Source organism: Pseudophryne corroboree, chromosome 2 (assembly GCF_028390025.1).
Source record: "Pseudophryne corroboree isolate aPseCor3 chromosome 2, aPseCor3.hap2, whole genome shotgun sequence".
Classification (NCBI taxonomy): Eukaryota; Metazoa; Chordata; class Amphibia; order Anura; family Myobatrachidae; genus Pseudophryne; species Pseudophryne corroboree.
The window spans coordinates 409,151,247-409,169,564 of record NC_086445.1 but is presented as its reverse complement, the minus strand read 5'-3'; the positions used below and the strand labels follow the sequence as shown (position 1 = coordinate 409,169,564).

The following is an 18,318-nucleotide window of genomic DNA, read 5'->3' as shown; positions in this document are numbered from 1 at the left end:
CAATACTGTAGCTGATCAGACAAGCCAGGACTTCGATAAATAAAAGTTGTTAGTTCTACAAATAAAGTAATCGGCTAATACTGTAAAATACTTTTCTGTAGAAAAGATTTAGTTTTGAGGTAGAAATTACTGGTGCAAGGTTTAAGGTTTATTTCTTTTTCATCCACTAGGGGTCACTGGAGTACTCTTGGAATATGGACGGCGTAGCAGAACAAAGGCACTGAATATTTAAATTTAGAACTCTCCACCCCTCCATATCCCAGAGTACCTCAGTGTACGAACCCAGTGTTTTTTCTGTGCTCAAAGCACTAACATCGGCTTGTGGGATTCCCACACTTGTTGGAAGATTTTATTAATTTTTCATTTTTATTTTTAAATTTTTTTTTAATAGCACATCCCTTCCCAGTTTCAAGAAAGACATGGGTCCGGGATAGTGCCGCTGCACGGGCAGCGCATGGCGTGTCGGTCCTCACAAAGAGCACCCTCACAGCCACAGACAGCCCACTGCTCCTGCAAAGAGCAGCCAGGACTAGAGAGCTGGACGGAGCTTACACAGAAGAAGCCCCGTGCAGCCATAGATCACTGGAAAGCTGACTGAAAGCTAGACGGAGCTTACACATAGAAGCCCCGTCGCAGCCAGGACTACAGAGCTGGACGGAGCTTACACAGAAGAAGCCCCGTCACAGCCATGAGTTACATCACTGAAGCTGGACGGAGCTTACACATAAGAAGCCCCGTCGCAGCCATGATCAGGAGCAAGCAAGGTAGGCTGGGGAACGGGGCGGTCAGCGCAGGCTGCCGCCCCGCTATGTTGGGGTTAATATGCTGCTTCGCCGCTCATACGCCCGCCAAGCCCCAGCCGCTACGTCTGCAAGCCGCCCGTCCCAGCGCTCCGTTCGGCCGCCCAGCTCCGTCCGGCCGCCCAGCAGGAGGGAAGCCATACTCAGTCTCAGTATGACCGCCGCTCCGTCCGGCCGCCCAGCACCATCCACCCACAAGTGCCAGTGCAGGCTTCCCGCAGAGAGTTCGGCCGCCCAGCTCCGTCCGGCCGCCCAGCGCCATACGGCCGCAGACGCTCCCTCAGTCTCAGTACAGAGACGGTGACATGCCAGTGCAGGCTTCCCGCAGACACACAGCGTTACAGGGGGGAAGAGGCACGGTGGAAGCTGGCGGATCAAATATATGAACAGCAGTGTGTATATATATATATATATATATATATATATATATATATATATATATATATATATATATATGTCACAGGTATTTATAATGTATTGTTACCTGTCCTGGCAGTAATAGGCTATTGAATCTATATTACTGTCTGTGATTTTCACGGTATAATAGGCTATTGAGCCTATATTAATGGCTGTTATTAACACTGTAAATAGGCTATGGAGCCTATATTAAGGTCTGTGGTTATCACTGTATAATAGGCTATTGAGCCTATATTAATGCTGTATAAATATATTAATGTCTGTAATTATCATAGGCTATGAGCTTATATATATTTATTCATAGAGCATGTGTTGTACCCGGCCTGTGATTATACTGTATAATAGGCTATATTAACACGGAAACATTTGTAATTTGTTCTGTGATTATCAGGGTCAGCATGGCAAAGGGGCCATTTTAACCATGTTTCCTGTTTTCCAGTTTGTAATTCTGGAACATTCCTGCCCTACATCTCTAAGCCACCAGAGGCGCAGGGGTGTTAGTGGGAATTTGGTTCGGGTTTCACATGCCCATGTGAACTGCTTTTCACATAAAGAATACTCTGGTTTCTCTTCAGATCGAATAAATCTTTCGCCTTTTACTAAAGATTTCCGTAGAGAGGAACAACCATGAGTTTCATATACAATAAAATATATATATGACACATAATAACTTCAATAAGTCGTGCAAGTGTCTGTCCGTTGCCTATTGTGGTGTCTGTCTGCATAGCGAGTAAGGCTCTAGCGCAGACTAAAAATAATTTTAAAAATCCTATAAGCATGGGCAATTCAAATTAAAAGAGCGGTAACATCGGAGTCTCGGAAGTACTCCGCCAGCTCTAACAAAAGACAGTCTTTCCAAAGGGCCAATTTCCCTTTGGGTACCAGGGTGTTTATTTAACTGGTCTTATAATTTAATGCACGATTCTATGTCAAATCTCACACCGATAACTACGAGTGCGAAGGGTACATTAGACCAGCACTCAGATAGTGCAGGGTTTTTGACAACATACATTGCTAAATCCCAGTGAGTCAATGTCTCCATTTTTACAGAGACTGAGTAGACTTTGACCACTATTTAATCGTTTCCAAAATGACGCGATCCGCCATTGGTAAATGCGTCTGTGTCAAACATTATAAAGACCCAAGATACATTTGGGTCACTAGACTCTATGTATGGAAACAATGAGATCACTGTTAAAAGAAGCTGCAGAGTATATCTGTAAAGCTTCTGCTAACGCCGGTTACTTCGATTCTCACTTTTCATCGTCGCTAGTTTCAGCACGACAAGGCCAGAGCTTGTTTGGTCCTAAATTTGATATTCAGCCATTACCGCATCCAGTATCAAAACGGAAATACTTGTGCCGGCGTTTAATCCCTTTAGACTTCAGTTTTTTCAAGGCGGTGGTACAAAACAGTCACGCCTTGTAACGACAGGACGCTACAGTCAGCAAGCCAGTGGCTTGATGACCTCTTTTCCAATTGTGGAAGCGCGTCTTTACATGTTACATTTGCGGGGTTTCCAGACTTCAACTCATGGATGTCTCAGCTATTTACAGATTAAAGGACAAGACTGCCTCTGTCGAACGGTTTGGCAGGTTGCCATTTAGTCTCTGCTGGTTTTCAGCTGTCTTTATAACCAGGCAGTAGTACACCAACAGAGTCAGGGTTACTTATTCCCCTCTGTTTGAGGTAACAAAACCAGACAGCTCCGTCGCAATCTCAATCAGCAAGTCACTTACTGCAGTTTGAAAATGGATTTTCTGCGGTTAGTATTTGCTTATTGGAGCCACAAAATTGCATAATTGCACTTGATCTTCACAATGCGTATTTACCCATTCCGGTTTGGTCATCACAGGTTCTAGCGTTTGCAAAACGCCACAACCATTAACCATTTCAGGTCTACCGTTTCTTGTCAACGCCTCGGGTATTTACCAAAGTGATGTTGGTGATGATAGCTCATCTCAGAGTCCTGACAGTGACAATCGTTCCATACTTAGACGATCTGCTCATAAGAACTCTGTCTCAACAGAGTTCCTCTATCTTAGACGATCTGCTCATAAGAACTCTGTCTCAACAGAGTTCCTCTATCTTAGACGATCTGCTCATAAGAACTCTGTCTCAACAAAGTTCCTCTAACTTGCGCTACTAATGTATACTGCGGTGGCAGATCAAGTTAAAAAACAATCGCATCTAATTCCGTCTGAACGACGTCAATTCCTAGGTAAGATTATAAATACGGTAAATCAAAGACATTTACCTACTACACCAGCAAGAACAAATGTACATCTAGTAATTAGTGCAAAACACGCACACTAGCGGTACATTGGTGTATTCGCCTGTTAAGAATAATGATGTGTTTCAAAGCGATTTAGTTCGCCGGCCTTCACTCGCGTTTCCCACAGAGGGGCGAGGGTGTATATACTCTGGACGAGAGTCTCAGAGGTTCAGGAGTTGTAGTTAAAAAAGATCAGCGACAGAGGTTCTAAAACGGATCACGACAGATTGCTGTCGATAAATGTCCTGGAACTCCGTGCAATTTACAATGCACTACATGCTTCGCTTTCAGTCTGACCAAGGGCAGTCAGACAACGCAACGGGAGTTGCATACACAACAACCAGGGAGAACCAAGAAGCCGCATGGCAATGCGGCAGGTAACTCGAATCCTCAATTGCCCAGAACACCATTATGTGATAATGTCAACGGGGTTCATTCCGTGAGTGGACATCTGTTAGACAGATGATCTCACCCGTCAGGATTTATATCCTGAAAACTGGACATTAAATCCAGAGGTGTTTCATATGTGAGTCCACAGAAGGGGGTTACCCTCAGGTATACATGATGGCATCTCGCCACAATTACAAAAGCTCAGTATGTGTACAAAACAACAGATCACAAGGGCAGTGGCGGTGGAGTCTCTCACATTCGTGTGGTCATTCAGCATCGTGTATCTGGCTCCACCATTTTCCGCTGCTCTCTCCGTTGCCAAAACGGATCATAAGACAGTTCGTCACAGTCATACTAGTGATATCTCATGGGTTTCGGAGAGCTTGCTTCTCGAATCTCCAAGGAATACTTGCACACGATCTTGGCCCGCTCATAATACGTCCAACCTGTTACAACAGGGAACGTTCTTTTACCCATAGTTACCTATGTACCTATTACCTATGTACCGCAGCTGCGGTTGACGGGGTGAGGGTTCAGACCGCCCTCTTAAGAAAAGAAATAGGGCATTACAGTATCGGTTATACCAACCATGTTACGAGCTAGTAAGCCGCTTAAGGCAGCTCATTATTACAAAATTTGGTGTGCTTAATAGGTGGTAAAGCTCGGAAGTTTCCGACATCATCCTTCAAGTTACCCGTATTCTGTTAAACGGGGTGGGATGGAAAACTGCGTTTATCTGCACTGAGGGTGCAGGTATCTGTGTGGTCAACTTATTTTCAAAGACGTTTGACTCTATTGCGTCTGTACACACCTTTCTACAAGGTGTCATCAAAGTGCAGCCTCCATTTATCCCACCTACAGCGCCAGGTGACTTGAGGTTGGGTTCAGATTTCTTACAGTTTTCATATTTTGAACCCTTACAACAAATGGGGATTAAGTTTCTCACTTGGGAAAACATTTTTCTTCTAGCCTTAGCTTCGGCAAGGGTTTTGTTTTCATATTTGGGTGCCTTGTATTCCAAGCCACCGTATTTGAGTTTTCTCATGACAAAGCAGATCTTCGGACGAATTCCGCTTTCTTATTCTTCACATCAATATACCAATAGTGGTTCCTGTGTTGACAGCACATTCTAGAATTCTGAATGTGGTACACGCATTACGCGTTTATATATGTCCCGAACGTCTACAGTACGTGATACGGATACGTTGTTTGTTCTCTAGGATGCTGCCAACTGGGGTTAGCCAGTTTCTCAGCAGACCTTATCCAGTTGGATAATAATGACTACAAGTCAGGCTTACTTTAAGGCTAAGTTACAATCGCCTACGTCAGTAATAGCTCATCCCACAGGTTCTGTGGGAATGTCAGACCCAGCGGGTCGTGGAGCGTCTACGACGCGGCTACATAGCCTTCAGTGCACCACGTTTGTGCACGTTTACACGTTATGAATGGTTGCGGCATCAGCATCTAGCTTTGGCTGCCTACTGTTACAAGTGTCAAACAGCTCTCCCGCCCACGAGGGAAGCTTTGGTACGTCCCAAGAGTACTCCAGTGACCCCTAGTGGATGAAAAAGAAAATAGGATTTTGGTACTTACCAGGTAAATCCTTTTCTTTGAATCCATAGGGGGCACTGGACGCCCACCCAGAGCAGTTTTACCTGGGTTGTTTTAAGCTCAGAGGAGCTTAGGGTAACACGTTTTACCTGGTTTGTATCAAGCTCAAAGGAGCTTATGGTAACACATTTTCACCGATTGGTTCAAACTATAAAGGTCTATCGGTTATGCTGTCAACTGTTTAGTTGACATTAACGTTATGGGTCAACTTTGTTGTTGTCCGTTATGTTATAGGAATTCTCCATTGTCAACCTCTCTATAGTAGTTCGCTCAGTAAAAACACTGGGTTCGTACACTGAGGTACTCTGGGATATGGAGGGGTGGAGAGTTCTAAATTTAAATATTCAGTGCCTTTGTTCTGCTATGCCGTCCATATTCCAAGAGTACTCCAGTGCCCCCTATGGATTCAAAGAAAAGGATTTACCTGGTAAGTACCAAAATCCTATTTTTACTCCATCTAAATGGGCTGTTTTAGGCGCCAAAACAACAGTGCATATCACGCCCAAACAGGCAGGCAGGGTTTAGCTGCTTAAAATGGCAAAACTTGACTAAACTCCCATTTGGATGCCCAAAGTGCAGAATTGCCACACATTTCTTCTCGCACCTCAGGAGGCTGCAGATAACCGGTGTCTAAACGGAGCAATAATGCATTTATTCCATCTTTGTCACTAGTGTATGTGCTTCTAAAACATACTGTGAATGCTTGCTTCTTGTATCTACTGTATTTATAAATAGTATATCAATGAGCACCTGGCAACCACTATCTATGTTTTCCACGTCATATTAGGTCATACTTATTTTTTGTATTATATAACTTGGGTAATATACGTGACCTATGTTCCTTCTTGATCTCCCCTGTGAAGGAAAAGGGAAAATCGTCGGTCGGCTTTGGCAGCGTACATGGTGCTAGATGAGGCCGACCACTTATCAAATCTTTGAGCATGTCAGACAGAGCGATAAGTAGTTGGTCACGGCAGTACACTGTACAATTATCTGGGCGGTCCGGCCTGATAATTGTACAGTGTATGCCCAGCATAAGTTGTGTAATGCTTCCCCTCTGTTCCTGTTGGTTTTCTCAGAATGTTCTTGTTTCTTTTTACAGTTCAAAAAATACTGGTAGTTTATTTGGCCTCTGATTGTATTTTCCCAAGTGTTTGTGTGCTAGAGAAACTGGAGCTGCGACTTTAGAGTATATTTTGAACTACTGTAAAGAGCTGTGTAATAGGTTTGCCCCATATAAAACAAAACCAGTAGAGCAGCACAGTGACTAGTATTTGTCTGTGTGGAGTTTGTATGTCCGCCTTGTGTGTGAGCGGTCCCTCTGTCTGCTCTTTTCCCTTCCACAGTCCAATGGTATACTGCTAGATTAATTGGTTTCTGACAAAGTTAACCCTAGTGTGTGTGTGGTAGTGGATATGTATTTATATTATAAACTCTGTAAAGCATTGAGAAATACACAAACCTAAATGAAACTTACTAAAATAAAATACCATCTACACCTACAGTTAATGGATATTATTACATGAAGTATATTTATTCATTTTAATTTATTTTAAACTTCACATAAACTTAGTAATGTATTTTAACATTTTTCACAGGTCAAAAAAGTTTTTTAGTTTTATAGAAGGCTGCCTTGTGAAAAATTACATGCAGCGCCCTCCAACAGAACAGCTTTTAAAGCACCCATTCATAAGAGACCAGCCAAATGAGCGGCAAGTTCGGATTCAGCTGAAGGACCATATAGACAGGACCCGAAAGAAAAGAGGAGAGAAAGGTAAGCCCTTCAGACTACATTGTCCTGTTTCGTGGGCATGTCACTGTATTTCTTTTTACATTTTGCACATACGCAACACAAATAATTTTGCCCACAAAACTGGGCCATTCAGAGGTTTAGGGGCTTTGCTTAACTAGAAAAACGTTTTTCTTTTTTCTTTTTTTTTCCCCTCCTCACCTTTTTAATAATTTTTTGCCTGCTACTTAAAACAGATAGGGATAATAGTTCCAAAATTTGTGTGGTACCATTTTGGGCTCTAAACACAGTAATGTATATTTATTTATTTATTATTTATTACCAGTTATTTATATAGCGCACACATGTACTGCAGCGCTTTACAGAGAATAATTGCCCATTCACATCAGTCCCTGCCCCAGTGGAGCTTACAAACTATATTCCCTACTACATGTACACCACACACACATACACACACACACATTCGCAATAGGGTTAATTTTGTTGTGATCCAATTAACCTACCAGTATATTTTTGGATTGTGGGAGGAAACCGGAGTACCCGGAGGAAACCCACGCAAGTACGGGGAGAATATACAAACTCCACACAGGTAGAGCCATGGTGGGAATCGAACCCATGACCTCAGTGCTGTGAGGCAGTAATGCTAACCATTACACCATCCGTACTGCCATATCTAATACATGACAGATAATTTTCTCTCCAAAGAATACATACATTAAGGGACAGATTCAATTACCATGCAGTAAAGCGCAGAGATGTACGCAAGGAGCTGTCCAATTCTGCATTTTCCCTGTGCGAAAACCCACTTTAACTATAGATTCTGCAATAAGTGCCAGAGTCTGTGGGTTTCCCTGCGCTTTATGCCCCTTTGGGACTTGACACGTGGGGATGTGGCATTCTTTGCATAGGTCCAGGCTGACAATTAGCGGCTAATTGACTCTACCCCTAAGACGCTTTGCTGAATGGTAGAAAAAAACAGGCTCCAGTCATGTTTTTAGTTTAGTGAATCGACATTAAAAAAGAAAAGCGTGAACTAAATACCTTTAAAATAAACTATCATCTCATACTTTGTTGTTTTGCAAAAACAATCTGTGCTTGAGAAACTCCAATGCTTATTATAGAAGTGTATTTTATTTTGTCATTGTTACTGAAATTGCAACTGGCATTTGAATAATGTACAGAGCATTCAAAAATATATCCTAAAAGGTAAAATATGATTTCCCCGTAAAAGTATTGCTAAAAAAGTTTATAGTATGGTTTATATGGAGCAATGTTTAAAGTTATCGGTAAGCACTTCTCTAGTTGTAGATGTTATATGTAGTGTTATGGTTATTGCCTAATGATTATTTACCCCTAACATTAACTGTATCATAAATTGTTGCCTCTCCGGCAGCATTGTTCGTAGAATCCTAGGTTTTTTTTTCTAATTTCTTAGATAGCATTCAGTTATTTTCTGAAATTACTCATCTTAAGTCCATGCATTTTAGTGAGGGGTACCTGTTACTGGGATTAAGCTTTTTCTGGGAAATGCTCCATTTCTGAACAATACTGTAACAAACCAGTAATTCATGTTCCCTCTCAAGCAGTATGTCTTGGTGTTTTACTGTAAATGCTCATGTGAAAGCTGACACTAGTTGGAATCTGGTGTTGCAGGACTAGAAGTGCATTAAACTATACACCTTTTTAAAAGTTCTTTGGGTCACATTATTTCCTAATCTGTTACACTTAAAGGAACACTTTACTTTTTTGTGATATGGAAGATACTGTACATTATGCTTGACCGTGTTTTATTAGTTGTATTATAACTTTGTACGTGCAGGTTAGACACTTGTCTGTTTTTATTTAGATGAAACGGAGTATGAATACAGTGGAAGTGAAGAGGAGGAAGAGGAAGTGCCTGAGCAGGAAGGAGAGCCAAGGTATATCACATCCTCATACATTGCGCTGTCCCAGGAATTGTATAGTTGTACCTGAAATTTTACACTCATTCAGACTTTATGTAGAATACTGCATTTTGAAGGGGATGCAGTCAATATACCAGCTGTTGGAATCCCGGTGCCGGAAGCCTAAGCACCGGTGAAACACTGACACTCGGAATCTCGACAAATGTATTCCCACTCGGTTGGTGGGTCCACGCCACTAACCGAGCCCTGCCCAATACGTGGTGAGCCCACGTTGGGATTCCGCCAGATGGGATGACGCTGTCGGTAGAGTGATAGCCAGCATCCCGTCTGCCGGGATATCATATTTTGAAGTCCCTGCGTATCTTTGCTTTGTCACATAAATTCATTTTCGTTTAAAAAAAAAAAAAAAATAGAAACAAAATAAGCTACACCCAGATCTGCTGATGTCTCAATTTCTGGTACATCATGCCACTACTGACCACCAAAGACTGAACTACTGCAATGTATACTATGTGACATTCAGGCAGATTTCTCCTGGATTTCCTCGGGTTGATTGGCAAAGCCCTTTATGGTAGGCTAGTTTAGGTTTGTTAAGGACTGGAAACACTTATTGAAGCGCACTATAGCCTCATCAGACCTTGCAGTTGTATATTACAATATAATGAAATGCTGTGAGTTGTAATGCATTGCAGTACAGTTCCCAATGAAACATTTTACTTCTCTAAATATATAACTATATGTTTTTTTAGTTCCATTGTTAATGTGCCTGGAGAATCTACTCTTCGACGTGATTTCCTGAGACTGCAGCAGGAAAACAAGGAGCGCTCTGAGGCCTTGCGAAGGCAGCAGCTGCTGCAGGAGCAACAGCTCAGAGAGCAGGAGGAGTACAAGAGACAGCTACTGGCAGAGAGACAGAAGCGTATAGAACAGCAGAAAGAGCAAAGGAGGCGACTGGAAGAGGTACTTGTAGGAGCAAGACTTTTATTAGCATTACGGATCAGAGTATAAACCTTGATGGTTAAGTGACTTTTGACTAAAACCAGGTTGAATTAAAAGTGGCATCCCTACCTGCAACTTTCCCAGCACTGACTATTCACCAATCAAGGTGTACCAGGAGATCCAAACATGCCACCTCCAAGCTTATAAAAGTTATTTATTTTAATCAACAACATTGTAACTACCAGAGTTTTTAACAACCTGCACTATTAAATCCACTAGGCATTACAGTGGGAGGGGTTGGTCTTACCTAGTTTTGTGGCTCCCTATGGTATAACAGAAGATCGGCACTGTATAGTGGATATTGCTATGCACTGTACTGTGTATCGTGGTCACTAGGCTGCTGTCTGTATTTTGTATCTTTTCTCTACAATGCTCTATTTTATAGAAACAAATTGAAATGCTCAGACTGTTGTATATTGGTTGCTAATCCCCACATTCCGTACCATTCTAATAGTGTTAACATTGTCTATAACATTTTGAACTAAACCTTTTCAATATTTCTCTAGCATCCATAAGGGATATTGGGGAGACTTAGTATATTGGGGTATAGATGGGGTCCAAAGGAGCCAGTGCACTTTAAATTTCTTCACTGGGTATGCTGGCTCCTCCCCTCTATGCCCCCTCCCACAGACAGAAAAAAGTGCCCTCAGGAGAGGATGCACATCTCTGCAGCTCCATAGAGTTTTCTTCAATTTCTTTTAAACTTTCATTATTTTCGGTATGCTGTTTGGGCAATAGCATACCTGCACCGTGGGAGTTAGGGGGGGGATGGTCACCGGCCTTGCGAGGTGTCAGAGCTGCTTCCCCGATGCACCGTCCTGAGAGGTTTTTTATTCAGTGGGGCACTGCGCCTTAGCTGTCGCAATCGCAGCATGCCGCACACCCCTAACAAATGCCTGAAGGTGACGACTCTGGTGAGTACAAGTCGGGGGCTCCGCTAGGGGAGTCCCCGGGTTCATCGTGCGCCTAAACGTGGGCGCGGCTTACGGTATCCTCCTGGGGGGGACCCGCTAGAGACCCCGTGTAGACTGGCTAGCGGTGGCTTAAACTAGCACTTGTGTGATGTTTTTAAGCAAACTAGGAGACGTTGCCAGTATAAAAATCTCTGTAGCTCCGGCACTATTGCGGGGGGTGGAGCTACCTCAGAGTGGGACCAGCGGCATTTTGGTGCCTTCCTCTGTTTAATGCAGCAGCAAGCACACACAGCTCCTCCTGACTCACAAGACACACTGGAAAACTGGTACAGGGTGTAGCAAAGGGGGAGAACCGCTATTGTACACAATCTGTGTCCTATACGGGACAGAAATCATTAGTGTTTCACTGTGATATAGTAAGCTGACAGCCTCACTGGGGCTTTATAGCTGGGGTGTGCTGGTCTTCTCTCCCTGTGTCTCCACTCACATACAGTAAGGGCAGGCTTGCAAAGTATTACTGTGTGTGTGTGTGTGTGTGTGTGTGTGTGTGTGTGTATATATATGTCATTGTGATTACTGTGAACATTTTTAAACACAAACTATGCAGTGGATGCCACACCAGATTCTCTCCCTTATCATCTGATTCTGTTTCATGTGAACAATGCAATCTTCACAGCTCAGTGAAGGGGCTGGGGGAGAGGGACCAGAGCCATCCTGGTTAGGGCCTCTTAAGACTATGATGTCTGATATGTCATCACAACTCACTGCTAATGTTCAGAAAACTCAGCTACTAAAACAGGCTGTTGCAGACTTAGCTGCTAGGGCAGATGTTACACAGCCCCCCCCCCCCTCTCTAACTCAGGACCACAAAAGCGTGGTTCACCTGCTCTGCGCTCTGATTAAGATGAGTAAATATAGAAGGATGGGGATGACTTGGATCCCATTAGTGGGGATTCCGCTTCTGCTCAGGGTTTTGAACCCCTCATTCTGGCTATATGGGACGTGTTAAAGCTCCCTCTAGAGGACGCTGCATCACAGCAGTCGTTTTTCTTTATACAAAACATGCCTAATGTCACTTTCCCTGATTCTGCAGAGTTAGATGACCTATTTAAATTAGCCTGGAAAAATCCAGACAAAAAATACCAAGTGTCAAAACGATTTTTGCACTTTTTCCCATTTGCTCCTGAAGGTAGGAAATTCTGGGAAGAGCCCCCGGGAGTTGACGTCTCAGTCTCTCGACTGTCAAAAAAGGCAGTGCTGCCTGCCCCGGGCTCCTTTACCATAAAGGACCCTGGGGACAGAAAGATAGTCTACACTAAAGTCTATCTACACAGCAGCAGGTGTATCGCAAAGGCCGGTCATAGCGGGTTGCTGGATGACCCATGCCATTCATACGTGGGCTACTCAGATTCAGGAGGGCCTCTTCGGGGATATGCCTCTGGTCACTACGATGACTCTCCTGAAGCACATTCAGGACACTGCACGCATCCTGTGTGACTCGTTCAAGCAAATAGGCAATATTAATGCTAGGACGTCTGCCATGGCAGTGTCAGCGCGCAGGGTCTTGTGGTTGCGTCAGTGGATAGCGGACGCAGAATCCAAGCGCAGTGTGGAATCCCTCCCCTTTTCTGGGGAATGGCTCTTTGGGGTTGAGTTGGATACGTGGATTTCCAAAGTCACGGCAGGAAAATCTGTTTCCCCCCTCTGGGGCCCAGCTGGCTAGGCGTTCCTGCTTGGGGCCATCTGTTCAGTCTTTTTGGTCTAACAGATTTCGATCTATGCGCATAGAGGCACCAGAGGTAAGAGTAAAAGACCTGCAAACACCGGTTCTCTGGAACAGAGCATCAGTTCTGCTTCCACTAAGTCCTCAGCATGATGGTGCCCACCCACCCCGAGGAGATCTCGAGGTGGGAGCTCGACTTCTTCACTTCAGCCGCATCTGGGAGGTTTCCTGCCAGGATACCTGGGTCAGGGACCTCATTTTCAGGGCTACACGCTGGAGTTCGACGGTGCTCCTCCCCAATGCTTATTCAAATCAAGCTTACCAGCTTTGGAGGATACGCAAGTTACGTTGCAACAGGCCATCCAAAAGTTGGTCCAGTCACACGTCATTGTTCCAGTACCAGTACCACAATGAGGCAGGGGTTATTACTCCAACCTGTTTGTGGTACCGAAGCCGGACGGTTCGGTGAGACCCATTATGAATCTAAAGTCCTTGAACCCTTACCTAAAGGTTTTCAAGATCAAGATGGAATCTTTGAGAGCAGTGCTTGTGGGCCTGGAAGAACAGGAATTAATGGTTTCCTTGGATATCAAGGACGCCTACCTTCATATTTCTATTTGGCCACCTCATCAGGCTTATCTGAGGTTTGCCCTGCTGGATGACCACTACCAGTTCCTGGCACTGCCCTGCGGCCTGTCCACAGCTCCGAGGGTATTCAAAAAGGTAATGGCGGAGATGATGTTCCAGCTCCGGGTCCAGGGGGTCAATGTTGTCCCTTACCTGGATGATCTTCTGATAAAAGCAAGATCCAGGGAGCTTTTATTGCTCCATATCGACCGCACTATCCAACTTCTGTCACACCATGGGTGGATTCTTAATTTACAGAAGTCCCACCTGGAGCCAACTCAGCGCCTCCTTTTCCTGGGGATGTTACTGGATAATGTGTCCCAGTAGATGTTCCTCCCGGAGGACAAAGCGAGAACACTTCAGGAGATGGTCCGCATGGTGCTCTGACCTGCTCGACTATCCATCCATCTCTGCATAATATTGTTGGGGAAGATGGTTTCCTCATACGAGGCGATCCAGTATGGGAGGTTCCATGCTAGAACATTTCAATTGGATCTCCTGAGCAAGTGGTCCTTATCACATCTACAGATGCATTGGATGATACGGCTGTCACCTCAGGCCAGGATTTCTCTCCTGTGGTGGCTGCAGTCCTCCAATTTCCTGGAAGGCCGGTGTTTCGGGATTCAGGATTGGATTCTTCTCACAACGGATGCGAGTTTGAGAGGATGGGAAGCTGTCACTCAAGGGGCTCAGTTCCAGGGCAGGTGGTCATCCCACGAAGCCATCCTTCCGATCAGCTTTCTGGAACTTCGGGCGATCTACAATACTCTGCTTCAGGCCTCTCCTCTGCTCAAGGATCACGCGATCCAAGTACAGTCGGATAACGCCACAGCAGTGGCGTACATCAATCAGCATGGAGGGACAAAAAGCAGAGCCTGTATGCGAGAGGTGTCAAAGATACTCCTCTGGGCGGAAAGAAATGCAAGAGCAATGTCAGCAATCTTCATTCCGGGAATGGACAACTGGGAAGCGGACTTCCTGAGTCGTCACGATCTCCACCCGGGGTAGTGGGGCTCCACCATCAGGTGTTTCAGCAGATCATCGACTGGTGGAGCAGCCCACAAATAAACATGATGGCTTCTCGACTCAACAAGAAGCTTCACTGGTATTGCTCACAAATCAGGGACCGTCAGGCGAGGGCAGTAGATGCACTGACGTCGCCTTGGCTTTACCGGCTGGTCTACCTGTTTCCTCCGATTCCATTGCTCCCAAGGGTGCTCAAGTGAATCAGAAATCAAGGAGTCCAGGCAATTCTGATGGCCCCGGAGGGCGTGGTACGTGGATCTTCTGGACATGTCCGTCGAAGACCCTTGGCCTCTACCACCTCGAAGAGATCTTCTTCAACAAGGACCGTTCATCTACCCGGACTTACAGCGACTTTGATGGCATGGAGGTTGAGCGGAACAGCCTAACTCACAAGGGCCTTTCCAAAAAGGTTATTGCTACCATGGTTCAGGCCAGGAAACCTGTCACGTGAAAACACTATCATCATATCTGGCGAAGATATGTCTCCTGGTGCGAGGAACGCTTGTATCCACCTGCAGAGTTCCACTTGGGACGTTTCTTACATTTCCTACAGGCCGGTGTGGATAAGGGCTTATGTCTGGATTCCGTTTAAGGTACAGATTTCAGCTCTCTCCATTTTCTTCCAGAAGACATTGGCACTGTTGCTAGAAGTTCAGACCTTCTTGCAAGGGGTGCTCCACATACAACCTACTGCACCCTGGGATTTGAATGTGATGTTGGAATTTCTACAGTTTGAACCTCTGATGATGGTAGAAGACAAGTACCTCACGTGGAAGACGGTGATGTTACTTGCCCTGGCCTCTGCTAGACGTGTCTCAGAATTGGGGGCCTTATCGTGTAAAAGTTCATACTTTTTTTATGAGGACAGAGCGGAGCTCAGGAGTAGACAGCAGTTCCTGCCGAAGGTTGTCTCGACGTTTCACCTGAATTAATCTATTGTGGTTCCGTCGCGTTCTGACGCTTCTGCTCCTCCGTAGGCACTGGATGCTGTGCGAGACTTGAAGATCTGTTGAGCTGTTGCTGCTGTTGTTACCAGCCATTGATGATTTGTTGTATGTTAGTGGTGTGCTGGTGTATAAATCTCACCACTCATTGTTATTAAGTTCCTTCTCTCATATATGTCCTTTCTCCTCCTTACACTGTTTTACCTATAACTGCCTGTGGGAGGGGGCATAGAGGGGAGGAGCCAGCACACCCAGTGGAAGAAATTTTAAAGTGCACCAGCTCCTTTGGACCCTGTCTATACCCCATCATACTATGTCTCCCCCATATACCTTATGGACTACAAGAAAAGGATTTACCGGTAGGTAATTAAAATCCTATTATTTTATTGACTGTGAAAAACTCCATTCCCACATCAGGCAAATCAGGCCCACAGGTTTTTAACAATGCTTTTTGCTTGTGGCATTCACCTAGAAGATTCATGGAATTGCATATGTTTACCTTTCCATTGCACAGATTTTGTACTATTGATGCGTATAAAATATATGCAGAATTACTTTTCCAGAAACATACCTGTCATTACTGTCCACACAAGTATATTTTGTCAGGGTAATGAGTTTATTTTGTGTTGAGTACAGATAATGTTCTCTCTAGTCATTAGGTTTGTTCTAATGTTTTGGTCTCCGAATTAGTAAAGCATTCTTACTAATGTAATAATTTAGTGAAAATGCAACAAAGGGGGAATTCAATTAGCCACGGTAATTTACCGCAGCTAATTGATACCTGGGGGTGTAATTCAGTTGATGCACAGTTGAGGAACAGGCATTATCAGAGATTTTGTTTCACGTGCCCGGAGGCAGGCAAAACAAAATCCACTAGAAGTGCTGTTTTTTTGTGGCTGCGAAAACACATGGGTCTGGGAACTTATCCCGGATCCTGTATTTTTCCTTCAGAAATGTTTACATTTTCCAGCGAATAAAGGGATTAATTGATTTGCCAATAAAAAAACATTAGGCAAAGAATCGCAAAAAACAACAAAAAAAAAAAACAACAACCACCATTGGCCAATAAATCGTCATTTGTAATGCAGATTGGTGTTGCCTACTTTTGATTTACAGTATGTAATTCTGAAAATTTTGCAAGTGTGCTTAAGTATTAAAATAAATTGCAGGAACTTGTATGGAGCATTTCATCACTTTTGTTTACATTTTTTTTAAACATACCTCTTAGGTGGCCAGTACAATTAATTACCTGAGTACGCCTCTCCGCACCCCTATTCAGCCACTTTCGTTGTAACGGCCTTTGCGCCCACATTGGGCATAGCCACATTTTTGCTTGCAATAGGAATTGATGAATAATATGCCAGTGTGCATCTTACCCATGGTCTAGATCTGTGGTGGTGATACATTTTTTTTTCAGCTGACACAAGTTTCAATGGGCCATGATTTAGGTAACCCAATACATGCAATTCTCCAATGGAATGTATTGTGTATCTATCCTCAAACAGATTTTGACAGATGTTTCAGCTGTCAGGCAGCAGGTGAAAGGGATTCATTTAAAGTATGCCCAAAATCTACTGTGTGTTCATGGTTTATGCTTAATTGGTGCCTTTAGTAATAAGAGACTTTATAGTTGTGTGTATTAGAGTAATTCAAGAGTATATCAAATTGTGCAAGGGATCAGAAGAAAGTATTTTTATTTACGATCTCTGCACAATATGAATGTAAGTTCTGTAAAGCAACAGTCTAAATGCAATGTTGATAAACTTCTGTTCCTATAAAATACTTTCACTTCATATAATTTCACACAGTTTAAATCCACATGGTGCTTTTTATGAGGGTCTGTTCATACTTTGTGACTCAAAATTATTAGGGACATTATAATTATTGGGATTTGATGCCTATTTTCAACACAAAACTGTTTTAATCTACACGTAAAGGTTTTAAAAGCATGATGCTACTGCACAATTTCGTCATATCAGTCAGTCTTACGCTAGGATGACTTGCTTCTCTGACCGTAACTCCCAGCATGCCTGTGACAGACAACAACCGCTAAATAGGGTTAGTCGGCCATGACTGGATAATACTGATTTTACAGGAATATACATACTGGATACTTTGTGACTTCATTTGGCAAAGTATCACATTAGGATGTTGAAATGGAAGCAGTCAAATCAGTGATTTAATACTTGACAAATTGCCTCTCATTTTCTGTGTCTTTGGCATGCAGACAATAGCACATTTAAACTGTATAATTTATGTTTAAAGAACTTGATGACTGCTTATTATGCTTCCTGGTGGAACTCTATATTTCAGTTATTATGTGGAATCCCAAAGTCACAGATGAGTTTATTTGTTTTGCCCTACAGCTGGCTGGTTGTAGTCATTGTTAATGTATACCATGGAGTAAGTTTATAGAATGGGTGAGCTTAGTATCTGTAAAAGACGTTCTTCTTTTCTTTAAACAGCAACAAAGAAGAGAGCGTGAGGCTCGCAGGCAGCAGGAGAGAGAGCAGAGGAGGAGAGAGCAGGAAGAGAAAAAAAGGATGGAGGAAATGGAGCGGAGACGTAAAGAAGAAGAAGAACGTAGACGAGCGGAAGAAGAGAAAAGACGAGTGGAAAGAGAACAGGTAATAGCAATAGACGCTGCTTGTTATTCCCCCCTCCTTCCTCTTAATGTAACATTTGTAGCTAAGATGTAAGGTGTGCAAAATATGCTTTATGGTCCATAGAGTTTATCAAAGTGAACATTTTTTGTACATGTCTGGTTTATAAACTACTGAATCTGTGGCTGCTTCAGGACAGGAGACCTCAACCAAAGTACTGGGGTATTGGGTAGTTGATGAGGAGGCGCTGTAGAATTTTAAAATATTAATTTCTAATTTGAAGCAGACAGTAGAATGTCCCTTGGTTCAGAGGCAGCATTTGCTGTTCAAATATT

The 18,318-nt window shown here is 43.6% G+C and overlaps 1 protein-coding gene and 1 non-coding gene across 5 annotated transcripts in view; both read left to right on the top strand.

The window, feature by feature from the left end:
* Positions 1-18,318, top strand: part of MAP4K4 (mitogen-activated protein kinase kinase kinase kinase 4) — a 276,338-nt gene that overhangs the window by 175,592 nt on the left and 82,428 nt on the right. For all 4 annotated transcript variants that reach the window (XM_063953441.1, XM_063953440.1, XM_063953443.1 and 1 more), the window contains exons 10-13: positions 7,092-7,267; positions 9,090-9,162; positions 9,897-10,107; positions 17,846-18,007. In XM_063953441.1, the coding sequence (XP_063809511.1) occupies positions 7,092-7,267; positions 9,090-9,162; positions 9,897-10,107; positions 17,846-18,007 (622 nt within the window). The remainder of the gene's footprint in view (positions 1-7,091; positions 7,268-9,089; positions 9,163-9,896; positions 10,108-17,845; positions 18,008-18,318) is intronic.
* Positions 1,773-1,885, top strand: LOC135054134 (U5 spliceosomal RNA). Its single transcript, XR_010243382.1, has one exon. It is a non-coding gene; the product is annotated as a U5 spliceosomal RNA (small nuclear RNA).